At 37.2% G+C, this 12086-nt stretch overlaps 2 protein-coding genes and 4 non-coding genes across 6 annotated transcripts; 2 read left to right on the forward strand and 4 right to left on the reverse strand.

The window, feature by feature from the left end:
- Positions 1–115: 115 nt before the first annotated feature.
- Positions 116–6158, forward strand: ram-5 (ZP domain-containing protein; the record flags this gene model as incomplete). The annotated part of the gene is made up of 17 exons (NM_078021.5): positions 116–206; positions 1475–1554; positions 1613–1726; positions 1776–1912; positions 1961–2067; positions 2112–2190; positions 2300–2401; positions 2445–2508; positions 2565–2652; positions 2695–2793; positions 3608–3816; positions 3871–4049; positions 4101–4229; positions 5293–5567; positions 5668–5783; positions 5844–5983; positions 6032–6158. 17 exons carry the CDS (start codon positions 116–118, stop codon positions 6156–6158), a joined length of 2136 nt encoding a protein of 711 aa, NP_510422.2.
- Positions 6159–6420: 262 nt separating this feature from the next.
- H01A20.3 lies at positions 6421–6539 on the reverse strand. The gene has a single exon (NR_072543.1). It is a non-coding gene; the product is annotated as an Unclassified non-coding RNA H01A20.3 (non-coding RNA).
- Positions 6540–7404: 865 nt separating this feature from the next.
- On the reverse strand, positions 7405–7744 carry H01A20.2. Its single transcript, NR_072544.1, has one exon. It is a non-coding gene; the product is annotated as an Unclassified non-coding RNA H01A20.2 (non-coding RNA).
- Positions 7745–7867: 123 nt separating this feature from the next.
- On the reverse strand, positions 7868–8002 carry H01A20.5. The gene has a single exon (NR_072545.1). It is a non-coding gene; the product is annotated as an Unclassified non-coding RNA H01A20.5 (non-coding RNA).
- Positions 8003–8470: 468 nt separating this feature from the next.
- On the forward strand, positions 8471–11390 carry nhr-3 (Nuclear hormone receptor family member nhr-3). The gene is made up of 7 exons (NM_078022.8): positions 8471–8630; positions 8681–8820; positions 8872–9281; positions 9338–9469; positions 9520–9707; positions 10634–10895; positions 10948–11390. The coding sequence occupies exons 1-7, from the start codon at positions 8473–8475 to the stop codon at positions 11047–11049; spliced, it is 1392 nt and encodes a 463-aa protein (NP_510423.1). The 5' UTR covers positions 8471–8472; the 3' UTR covers positions 11050–11390.
- H01A20.4 lies at positions 11369–11657 on the reverse strand. Its single transcript, NR_072546.1, has one exon. It is a non-coding gene; the product is annotated as an Unclassified non-coding RNA H01A20.4 (non-coding RNA).
- Positions 11658–12086: the final 429 nt, after the last annotated feature.

Consider the following 12086-nt stretch of genomic DNA (forward strand, 5'->3'; position numbering starts at 1 on the left):
TATTGAATAACGACTAGCAATTTGAACTTTCTCCGGATTATTTTTTTTTTCTTTGGCAGAATGCTTCTTTTTTCGAAGATTTTCTTCAATACAATTGTTTTCAGATAAATATAGCATGCAATATTCCACAAAACATGTCATAGGATACATCTTCTCATTTGTCGTCCTCGCCACCTCGACAGATTTTGATAATGCACATGTCATGGGTAAGTTGACATTTTTAACGGCGGCGGAAACTCAACCCCATACCTTTGAAAATGCCGTCTGAAACTGTTTAAGAACAATTTTCCATCACTTCAGTTATTGGAACCATAGACCTTTTTAAAATTTTTTTCCCAACTTGTGTTATTAAAAAATTATTCAAGAGTAGGAAAACATTCTAGAAGCTTTTTGGAAAATTTTATTCTTCAAATTAAAAAAAAAACCCCATTTGCAAAAAGCTTCCAATATGTTTACGGAACTCAAAAAACTATCGTGCAGACGCCCGTTCATTTCTTCAAAATGCTCGCTTAAAAATATTTGGCTTTATAGTTTAAAATAGAAACCATGCTTCAATTTTTAAATTTTACTTGTAACATCCGAATAAGTTTTTTTGCTTGTCTTTTGCTTGTCCCAAGTGAAACAATGTTGGATAAAAATTCATATTTCAATTGATTTTACATAAACTGGATCAACATTCACTATTCAACTTTTTCTTTTTTAATTAACCTCCTTAAAGAATTGAACCAAAATTAGAATGAATAGAATTGTTATTTTCTGTAATAAGTTTCATTATCTTGTGTCTCAAGTAATTTAGTGTCTCGAGTGATGGGATTTTCAAAAGAAGCTTGTAATATGTAATTTTGCTTAATTAGAGAGAATTCGGCAAGATTTTTTTTCAACTTTTTGGGAACAAAAAAAAGGGAATTGTGTGTTTTTCCTCACCTATACTGTGTCGTTAACAATTCTTTGCTAATATTCACTTTTTAAAACTTACAGTGAAATCACGTTTTATAAATTTTACCTCTACTTGAAAATAGTACTGTTTTTTTACCTTATTTTAATTTTTAAATTCGAATACTCTCCCCGCATTTCTACGGCTTTTCTCTAATTCTAATAGACTTATTTTTTCTATACATTGACCTTCATATTGCGCCGCTTAGTGTTCTAAAAATCAATCCAAGAAAATATATAGCTTCACCTTTAATAGCCAACCTGCAGCTTCCTCTTCCGCATTGGGCAAATTTTTGGTGGTTGCCGCAATAACTGTCAAGTGTCTTTTTGCGGAAGTGTTCCGTATTCTTGTGTTTTATGATTCTTTGAAAGTGAAACCGCAGACATTTGTGATTCAACTTATCATGGGTCAAGATGTTCCGTTAATTCATTTTGAAGGAACACTCAAAATTCATAAAATGCAAAAAAAGTAGCTAAGTTGACAAATTGAAATATCAAAAAGCAATAGTCGTTAGAATAAAAAAATAAAATTTTTTTCCAGGGGTACCCCAAGTGACATGTTCTGCAAAACTTATCACAGTTAGCTTTAATACAAACATTCCATTTCAAGGAAGGATATCAGTGAGTTTATTTAATTCCACGTCTACGTCTAAGTAAGCTTAAAATCTCAAATTTTCAGGTATTTGACAAGTTATTCATACCAGCATGTAACCATGACTACTCAACTAATATTCAAAAAAATGCCACATTTCAAATGGACATTCTGAAATGTGCCAATCCAATGTTCTTAAAAGTGAGTTCATGGAAATTTGCTTCACAACAAATTAGTTTTGATGTTTTAGAATGGCTCTCGATTGCTAAGAGCATATGTGGAAATTGGGTTCCATCCGTTGGTAATGACTAATAGCGACAGAACATTCTTGGTGGAATGTCTGGATAACACAATAATGCCAATAGTGAATAGAGCACAAAGCTTTGCGTAAGATCTATTTTTATAATAGTGTCTAAATCCAAGTTTTGAATTCAGAGATTGTACACACTTGGTGAGAATGGCTTCTGAATGGAGCAGCATGTCTGAATTTCAAGTCGGCGATGCAATAGTCCATGAGTGGAGCTGCAAGTTGCCTAATCCCGGTAGATACCAATCAAAAGTAAACAAATATTTGTTTTTTTTTCAGCAAAAACGCAAACCTTCCTAACAAATTGCAACGCATTGTCACAAAACGGGCAGATTATTCATTTAATAGATGAAAACGGGTGAGTTGATTTGGATCTTATTAGTTGCTTTTTTTGAAAGGCAAATTTTAGAATGTTTGTTATTATAAGAAAAATAAGGAAACATCATTTTTGTTCCAATTTTTTCCAGCTGCGTCATCGACTCTGAATTAATGGGTGACATTGTCTACAGTGACCATGTTCCGAAATTATATGCCAGAGCTAGAATATTCAAGTTTCTAACGGATGATAAGTGAGGCTATAACTTGATTGGAGTTACTATTTTGAGAGTTCAGATATCGGATAGAATGCACACTCGAGTTTTGCAATAATGGCTCGCCTTGTAAGGATCGAGTATTTGTGAGTTGCTCGTTTTTTGTATTTCAGTGAAATTCAAAAATAAAACTTGGATTTAGCCTCCGAAATGCGCATTTACTAAAGAAGAAATAACAAGTCGATCGACCAAAAATCAACTGGAACAGTCAGGCATGACAACCATGCCAGGTTAGCTTGAAGAAAAAATTCGAAATACAACCCATTTTACAGGTATTCCCAGTAGTGCCTATGATTCGAGACTAAAAATAAGTTCAGCATGGCTTACGATCAAGCTGAATCAGTACACGGAAACTAAGGGATTGCATCCAAGTAGGTTTTTTTAAATAAGAAATATTCAGTTCTCTCGGTTTCATTACATTTCAAAAATGTCAAAGAGTAGACTCCGAGAAACCCATGTATTCATTTCAGTTTTGCACTATGTTCCTCTAATTTGACCAATTATATCTAGGTGTTTTTTGGTTTTAGTCAAATATTATTAACTCGTAAATTACTTTACGCTTTCTTATTACTCTACACATCTACATTACCTGTATTTAAATAGTTTAACATTTTTTGACAAAAACATGATTTAAGCTTGAAAGACAAAGCGGCCGACATCTCACAGGTTTGTTCCGGACATAAACTTTTAAAGCAATTCAACTAACTATGTAACAGAGCCATTAATATTTTTTGTCACATCCTCAATTTTTGGATATTTTTCTTGCCCCCTGCTTTGATTTAATTAGATCAGCTACCCGAACACCACATTTTGACCAGCACCATACGCTTCATTTCGAATCGTTTGATTTTTTAGATATATGTTACATATTCACTTCATTAAAAGCACATTACCATACATAAATTTACGTAAATATTCAGTAATTGCAGCACACTTTTGATGATATTGAAATTTTGATCTCTGAATAGAAAAACCAATTCAGCAGTGTCCGGGACAAATGCAATTTTACACTTGTGAATGTACATAGAATAATTTATTTGAACGACTAAAGTTCTAAAAAGGAAAAAAAAGTTTTTGAAAAGTCAAGCGAGTTATTAAGTTGCAAAAAGTTAATATAAAAACAAGAACAAAGTGTACATATTATGTAATTTTCATCAATTTGTCACAACAAAAACCACATTCCAGGATATCATCTGAAAACATTCCTGGACCCCACACTCCATGAAACAATATCCCCGAATGACGCGGACCACTTCTTGATGGGCATCTCCTACCGGGAACCAATTCCTAAATTGTCGTCACAAAGTGAATTGTCTCACCCCGATAATAATAGAGTCGAAGGAGCACGTATCCTTCATTCTTCCGCTTTTCAGCCAATCATCAGTCCACCAATCGTACGTTTTCGTTCTTTTCCGAATTTGACCTTATTCTGCTCTTTTACTCTTCAGGACTCGCACGAGGAGTTTATCGAAACAATAACCTTTGGAAGCAATTTAAATTCCGAGCCAATTGTAAACGTGCAAAAAGAGATGCATTTGCAAAAGGAGCCCGTGCACAAAGTGTTTACGCATAAGGACCCGCTCAAAACAGAAAAAACGGAAAAATTTATGAAGCTCGTGCAGATTGAGTAAACGATCTAATCTGTGTTCTTTGGAACCGAAATTGTTATTTTTTCCAGGAACGAGGACAGAAACCACGGTGCGGCGCTGGAAACTACTCAACAGTCAAGAATGTTCACAACAACAATGCCAAGTACAATGATTTCAACAACTACTACTCCCATGACGTCTTCATCTAGAACCGATAAGTGAGTGGTGGTAATTCATCAAATTCACACAGTGTTGACATCAACGATAGTTCTTGAGCAGTAATTCGTACAATTTGGTCGGAACACACATAGTGTTCAATAATAACAACAAACGGATTAACAGAGACCACACATCATCTTGTTTATTTATTCCGATATATATATATATATATATATATTTGTTTTTTTTTCTAGGAGAATAATTGGAAATGCAAAAATAACGTTAAAAATGTGTGTGAGAGAAAGAAAGAAAGAAAACCCTGGAATAGCTGGGAAGCGGTTGTGCACTTAAAACTGGTTTTTGATCACTACTTCCAAAAAGAATTTTAAAATAGTTTTTTGAAACCAATTTTGTGTTTTGGTCTTGTTGCCCTAAATATGTTGCTCCATGGAAAACTAAATGTTAAAAAAATTAAAGATAAATTAAAGGTACCGTCAGTGGGGAAATGATTAGAAAGTATCCCTATAATGCTAAAATTACCAAATATCATAATTTCAAAAATTCTGGATTTTTTTCGATTCAAAAAGCTGGGAAAGTTTAATTTTCTCCTATTTTTTTTAAATGTGAAAGGATGCTTTAAAGGTGGAATAGCGCCCGTGGGGGTTTTATCTAAATGTATAATTCAAAACAATCGACTCTTACAATGTTTTAATACAAATAATTTAAATAAAATTAAAACATAAATGTCGAAAAAAACATTTTTTTTTTGGTTGACTCCCAAAATTATGAGTGGCAAAAACTGAATAATTGCCACTTTTTGACAGTAAATAAAAATTTTTCAAACATTTTTTTAAAAGTATTATCATGGTATTTGGTAATCTTGGGACCATATGAGTGATTTTTAACATTTTCCCCACTGGCGCTACTCCACCTTTAAATATTTTAAATGTGGAGCAACACTAGTTTTCCATACCAATTGGTTTTATTATGATCGTTGAACATTTCAGCATAGCTCCATAGTAATAGTTTTTGATCATAAAATTTTCTGGCGGTACTCCGCTGTCAAAATTACCAAAATCAATCAAAATTGGCCAACTTCTTCAACTCAGTTTTATTTTCCAGATTACCTAGCGAACATTTCAATCACCCCGAACTTGATACTTTTGAAAAACCGAAAAAGTCATTCGAAAAGAGTCACTCGCTAGTTCAAATGACTGAAACCACAACTGCACCTGCCGCCAACCTGAAGTTCTATTCAACAACGGCGTCGACCAAAAAGTTGACCCCGACCACTCCGTATGCGTCGGCGCCCCCGGAGAGCAGCACTCAAACTCCAAACTCGACGAAGCCCACATCCATTAGAAATGTTACTCATAGTGTGCCAACGGTTAAAAAATGTAGGTTTGTTCGAGCAAAGAGTTCATATTGGGCATTCTGATTGTATATATATATATATGTAATTATAAAACAAGGAACTGCAAAAATCTTGATATTCAGATGATAAATTCGTGAACAATAACGCCGACTGGAGATTTGACGATAAGGCAATCAATGATAGCGATATAGTGTCGGAGAAACAAACTTCCGCATGCTACAATGCTACAATTATTTCAGTGAGATCAAAAAATCATCTTCGCGTCTTATCCGGCTGTATTAATATTTTAATATTTCAGTCACAACGGCAGTGTAAATGGTCGGGAGTAGAACATCTTTTACTGATTTGGTCTTTCGCCTCGTTGATCGTTTGGATGATGCTTATAGCATTATTTCTCTACAGATACTCCAGTAGGAAGCCACAATGGATTGGTTTTCGGCAAGTGCCAATGCGAATTCCTGATAATTCGAAGGTTTTTTTTTCCAGAGAGCAAGAACTTCGGAGAGTAGCTCAATCTCGAGTGTTGAGCCAAGATCATCCATGGCTTCACGCAGACGCTTTCGAAGAGCGCAATCAAAGCAAGAATGAAATAGAGATCAATCATTTTACTTAGAACGTTTTATATATGTAAATGATTGTTTCTTTTGTTTCGGAGTATTGATTGATTTGTGATGGAATTTTTCAAAAAAGATGTTTGTATATAATAAAATAAATAGGTTTTTCAAATTTTATTTAAATTGCACGCAAGGCTAAAAATTAAATGTAGCAATTTTTTAAACCGTTAAGCTCAGTAGTAACGAAGACTTCCAACATTGTTCAAGAGCCATGAACAATTTCTGAACCTTTGATTACTTGATCAAACTATTTCTAAACTTTGATAATCTCCTGTTGCTTCAACGTCATATTCAGTGACAGCTGACTTCAACGAACTTCCCACGCATTCTTATCACAGTTTGCCACTATTTGGAGGTCTTTCATTGAAAGTCCCGAGGTGATTATTTGTTCAATTCGTCACTCAAAAAAACTTTTTTTTGTGAAACGGAATAAACATGATCAGAGTCATACACACACACAACACAGCGGTTTTTGTTCATTATTTCCGAATTGGTCTGATCAAATACTGATCATATATCGGTGGCGCAAATCACACAGAACACGTTTTTAAAAGTCGATTTGAAACAGTTTTTGATCATTTTTGGTCTCTGAGGGCACTGTCGATAGGTGCGGTTTCTCTTCTTTTTTTTTCTTTATACGTGAATTGCCTAGTTGAACTTTAATTTTTCGAATACAAGACATAAATCCAAAGTTTTTATTACTTGGATAATGATTTGGGTTTACCTTTCCCAGAGCCGGCAATCTACTATGGCTTGTAGTTATAATTTATTACTTTTATTCTTTTTAGGAAATTGCAAAGTCTTACTGTACCGTAGGCTTGAACTTTTATGTTAAAGTTGGAAAACAAACTTGAAAAACACCACGTTGACCTTTTTTATTTTTAGCTCAACAACAACGCAGAGTTTAAAGTTTTTGTTTCTCAAGTTAACTATTTCAAAATCACGTTTGTTGTTCTATGATCCATGTTGTTCTCACAAGTTCTTTCAGCAAGCAAAAACTGCAAAACGACGCTATGGGTATTATGTTGTTGGTTCGCCAGGATCGGCACAATCAAGTTTTTCGGGAGGCGCCGTCTATCAATTAAAAGCGACCTCTGATACTTTAGAAACTGGAATCGAACCGACGGTGATCAAAGATTGGGGCGGTGCGGGTTTTCGATTTTCTTGAAATAATGTTTCATCTTTATTCGCTGGGTCCGGCCTCCAACATTCTCTAGTAGTTTGTTCATTTCGATGATCGGTGTGCTCACTTCAACGATCAGTCCTCTCGCTCCCCTAACCGACCATTGCGAAATCTGCGCAATATACTAGCTACATAGACAACTGACTGTGTATGTGTGTGTGTGTTGCCCCCGCCCACTTTGTGTTCTATTGATCTCTGAACATTAACCGCTCGCTTGGAAGAGACCTCCCTCCTTTCCTCGTTTTCCCAGTCTTTTTACAATTGGTCTTCTTCTCCTTTCTCTTCCATCGTGCCCCGCTTTTATCTCTGAAGAAGATGGAGAAAAAGCTTCTACTCTTTCCCCTCTTCTAACCCCTTAAAATATTCTCCGCCTATGGGTCCGTCGCACAAACCACACCCCATTTGCTCTTGCGCCCTTTGCTCATTCAGTCAGTTCAATGCTTTAAAACATCATAGACGTAGACGTTTCATCATATCATTCCTCCTATGCACTACATCACCGAATATCGTACACTCCTATCCGTTTTTTTGTCTTGTCTTGTAAGATAAGCTATTAAAAGATATTTTAACAGTTTAGTTCCATTGAACTGATAAGAAGCTGATTCCCGCTCCCTTTCTCTCATTATTACTTTCCATTCATACTTGATCTTGTCAACGTACCATTAGGTACAGTCTCACCCGTTTTGCTTTTATCATTTGTTGCGCATCTTTGAATGACCAAAGATCTTACTCATCGTCTGCTGTCCCTGTATTCCTCGCATTGTACGATTTTGATGGCCTGTCATCTGAATTGTCTTATGCGTCTTCGCGCCAAGATCAACTGTTTATTGATCGTAGTCATGTAGTCAATCAGTCAGCACAGTCATACATTCCATACAAAATTGTGAAATCAGTTCGGTTTTCTGGTTTCACTGATTATGTAGTGCGCCCCATAACTATGACTTTGATTTTGATTCTGATTTTCGACCGTCCTCAAAAGACCCAATTGATAAGAGATTGATAATCATTTCCTTCATAGGTTGCACTTGACCGGTGTCTTGTTTTTTGTCACTCTCTAAATATGATACGTTGACTTCCTCATAATATTTTTGTTTCATCTTGACTGTCCATCATTTAATTTTATTCCAGCTATGACTGATACCCAATCCCCGTTTTCATTTGCCGCCGCACTATTGCAATGCGGTTCGCCCGGTCAAACATTTTCAATGGAATCCCTGTTAAAACCGGAATTAGGAGAGTATTCTCCTTCCGGAGAGAATGGAATTGATGGCGAAGAATCAACGATCTGGTATGTGAACGATCATATGATCCCAATCTACTTTTGTCTTTTTTTTACAGTTCTGTATGTTGTGATGAGGCATCCGGAAGACATTACGGTGTTGTCGCCTGCTTCGGATGCAAAGGATTTTTCAGACGTACTGTACGAGCTGGAAAAAACTATGTGTGTCGTTACAGTAAAAAGTGCCGAATTGATAAAGGTGAGTTTTTGCGTGATTTGTGTTCAAGGATCTTACCCATCATGCTTTCAGCTGGACGAAATGTGTGTAGATCGTGCAGATTCCAAAAATGCTTAGAAGTCGGTATGGAGCCTGATGCAATCCGTCCTGATCGCGATAAGACAGGACGCCAAAAGAACCCAAGAAGAAACACCGAAGGCTCGATCAAAAAAGTCTCTGTTGGATCTATTCTAGGCGACCTTCCATGTCTGAATAAATTCAAGGACGACAGCGACGACGCCGCCACTTCACCATCATCAAGAGCTGATTCCGCTCCAATGGACCTCCGACCGAGCTTTATTGATGAATCTGTATTAACAACATTGACAGAAATTGAGAATATTGTGATACAACTGCAAGACAATTTCGAAACAAATCAACAAAGCCTTCCACCAATGGGAGAAGCGATTACGAAACCATCCCTTATTGCTGCTAGGACACTGGTGAGTTGTACATTATTGTGAAATAAGTTTTAATGAAACTGATCATTTTGGTTTAGTTAAACTTCAACGGCGCAAAAGGAGTTGCCGATGCAAATTGTGTGTCATCAAATCTTCGGCGAATGATCGTTTTCACTTTTGACTACATCAATACGTTACGTCCAATTGCTGATTTGCATCCATCGGAAAAGGTACAACACTTTGATCTTAGACCTCGTTTCCCCTACTCCCCATTTTTCAGCTGGTCATTGCCAGAAGCATCATTTCCCCGTTCTGTATCTTGTTCTGTGGTTACCAGTCGGTAGCGATCGAGGCACCAGAACACGACAGTATTTATCTCCCATCAGGACACAAGCTACCCGCCAGCCAGCTGCTATTTACAAAAGACTCGGACCAAAAGAAGTACATACTGTTGGAAAACAAAGCCGAGTAAGTGCAGAGTTGATCATTGAACCCATCCACATAGGCGATCGCTCGTCACGCTCGTCATTGCTACTGATCATTGTTTGTCAATGTGTCTGCAGTGTGTCTGCTCTTTTCGTTCTTTTGTCGATCGAAACCCCCCAGCAACTTTCCATGGAAAAGTGTGTGTGTGTGTGTCTTAAGATAGAATGCTGTAAAGTGTGGGTGGGATAAAGAAGATCTGATCTTAGAACCTTTTTTCTTGTTATTTTAAGCTATCCATCACAAGCTCGCCGATTTTTAGTGCATTAATGCTCTCGCCCCATGAGTGGTCCCTTGGTGATCAATGTCATGCCTAAATCTGAGATCATATTGCCACCCATGGTGATCAGATTATGCAGCAGAAGAAACAACATAGGTCTTGTTTTCTGCTCTCTATTTTTTGATTTCCCGCCTTTAGATCACACGTATAGTTTTTTTTCTTTCTTTGCGCCGCCCTTACCCCTTCCCTTCCCTTCCGCAACAAAAATAAAATTTGCTCTTTGATGTTTGTGAGATCGATGAGAATACACATTTACATACGGAGTGGAAAGCACAAGTCGGGAAGCTAGAGACGCAGCCAGTTCCTCCCCTTCCCGCTATGAAAATGACACCACTCGGTGTTTGAAAGACAAGCGAGAAACTGCAAAATAGTGTGGCTTTTAAAGAGTGACGGGCGAAAAGTAAAGTGCGCACCGCTGCGACGACTGCATTTGGTCGGTGTTGATCTCTTGAACTTTGATCATTGTTGGACTGGCTGAGCGAAAGTGTCTTGTGGTTTGGTTGCGCTAGTCATGTAATATGACGGGAAGTAGGAAAGATGAGAGAGCGCATTATTTGCCTGTGATGATGATGATGATGGTGTTGATGAGTGTTTAAAAGAAAACACAATAATATTGTTTTCGTTTTTGCAGCAATGTCCGACGAAACATGACTGAAATGATTATCCAACAGCTCCGTCGCCTCAATGTAACAAAGACTGAAATGGTTGCACTGAAAGCGATTATGGCATTGGATCACAACGTGAAAGGATTATCCGCCGAATCTTGCGAGCTTCTCGTAGTTGCAAGAGAATCGGTGCAAAATGCTCTGTTCTCCCATTTAATTGCAACATTTGGAACTGCGGAGGCAACATCGCGATTTGCACACCTCCTTCTTTTAATTGCTTCTGCAACGGTAATAGAATCAAGATCAAAAGATCAGCTTTCTCATCATCTTCTATTTTCAGAGGGTCGCCTACTCGCTCTCCTCGTTCTTCCAGCTCAGCAGAGACGTCAACTATGAAATCGATTATGTGCTTGAAGAGCTTTTATTTTTAGACCGCATTTGAATTGTTTCGGAAGTTAAATGTACTTCACCTTTTTTGTATACACCAGCCTACCTACAGTAATTCTTATTACTCGAATAGCTTGATTATGTTGTCATACTTCATTTCAATACTGTCAGTGTTTCATTGTGACGGGTACACACACTTTCTACACATTGATTAATTATATTAATTAATTGATCTGAGCTTCTCCTTATCTCTCATTTTTTTCTCCAATAATTTCAATTTCTTCTGTCTTCCCACTCGGTCTCGTGTTTGTCCAGAGTTGCCAAACTATTGTTACCTCAATGACATTATTATGTATAGTTTACCTATTAAATATATGTAATAATAAATATAAATTATATTATCAAATCTAACAGTACTGTTCAAAATAGAATTTGATATCAGACATACACCACCATCAAAAACCATTTTTTCAAACATTAAATGTCTATTACTTTCGTACTAAAACATCATGCACGTCAGTTCCCTTCTAGACCGGAAGTAGGTAGTTTATGCCGTTTTCTCTCTCTCTCTCTCCATTTCCTTTTTCCCTTCAAAGATTGCGTTTCGTTTATGCTACTGGAGGCCTGCAGCACGAAGAGATGAAGACGTGCACGTAGGCCACCATCATAGAGGCCACAGAATAAAAGTGCAAGTGGTCGGCTACTGCTTTGCACAAATCTTACACAACGTCGCTCTTTGGTCTTCTCGGGGGGAGAAAAGAGGCAAAAAGAGTAGTCCCGCTCCCCTACTTTTTGCTATACTCGATCCCATTTCTCCGCTTCATTCTCTTACTCCTTCTCTCTCTCTGTTCTTTAATCTACTTTCGCGCTCTGCGACGCTTGTGCGTGACCAGAACACACCAACTGCTAGCAGAAAAATCAAAGAGAACAACCATTTGGTGTATCACAAGGACCTGGGCAAGCCGCTCGCCCCAATTTGCTCCAGAAATAGCATCAAGACGTTTTTTTTTCAACAACCAACTAGTTGTACACAATTCGGATATAAAGTCACATGCGAACCAGGAGAAGTAGGGCGACTAATGATCACTAGAA

Source organism: Caenorhabditis elegans, chromosome X (assembly GCF_000002985.6).
Source record: "Caenorhabditis elegans chromosome X".
NCBI classification, from domain to species: domain Eukaryota; kingdom Metazoa; phylum Nematoda; class Chromadorea; order Rhabditida; family Rhabditidae; genus Caenorhabditis; species Caenorhabditis elegans.

Bases quoted from the DNA above. Each gene is read 5' to 3' on its own strand.
- nhr-3 (NM_078022.8), top strand. From the start codon at position 8,473: ATGACTGATACCCAATCCCCGTTTTCATTTGCCGCCGCACTATTGCAA. The intron at 8,821-8,871 runs GTGAGTTTTTGC...TCATGCTTTCAG, and splicing joins AAAGTGCCGAATTGATAAAG to CTGGACGAAATGTGTGTAGA. The intron at 9,708-10,633 runs GTAAGTGCAGAG...TCGTTTTTGCAG, and splicing joins CTGTTGGAAAACAAAGCCGA to CAATGTCCGACGAAACATGA.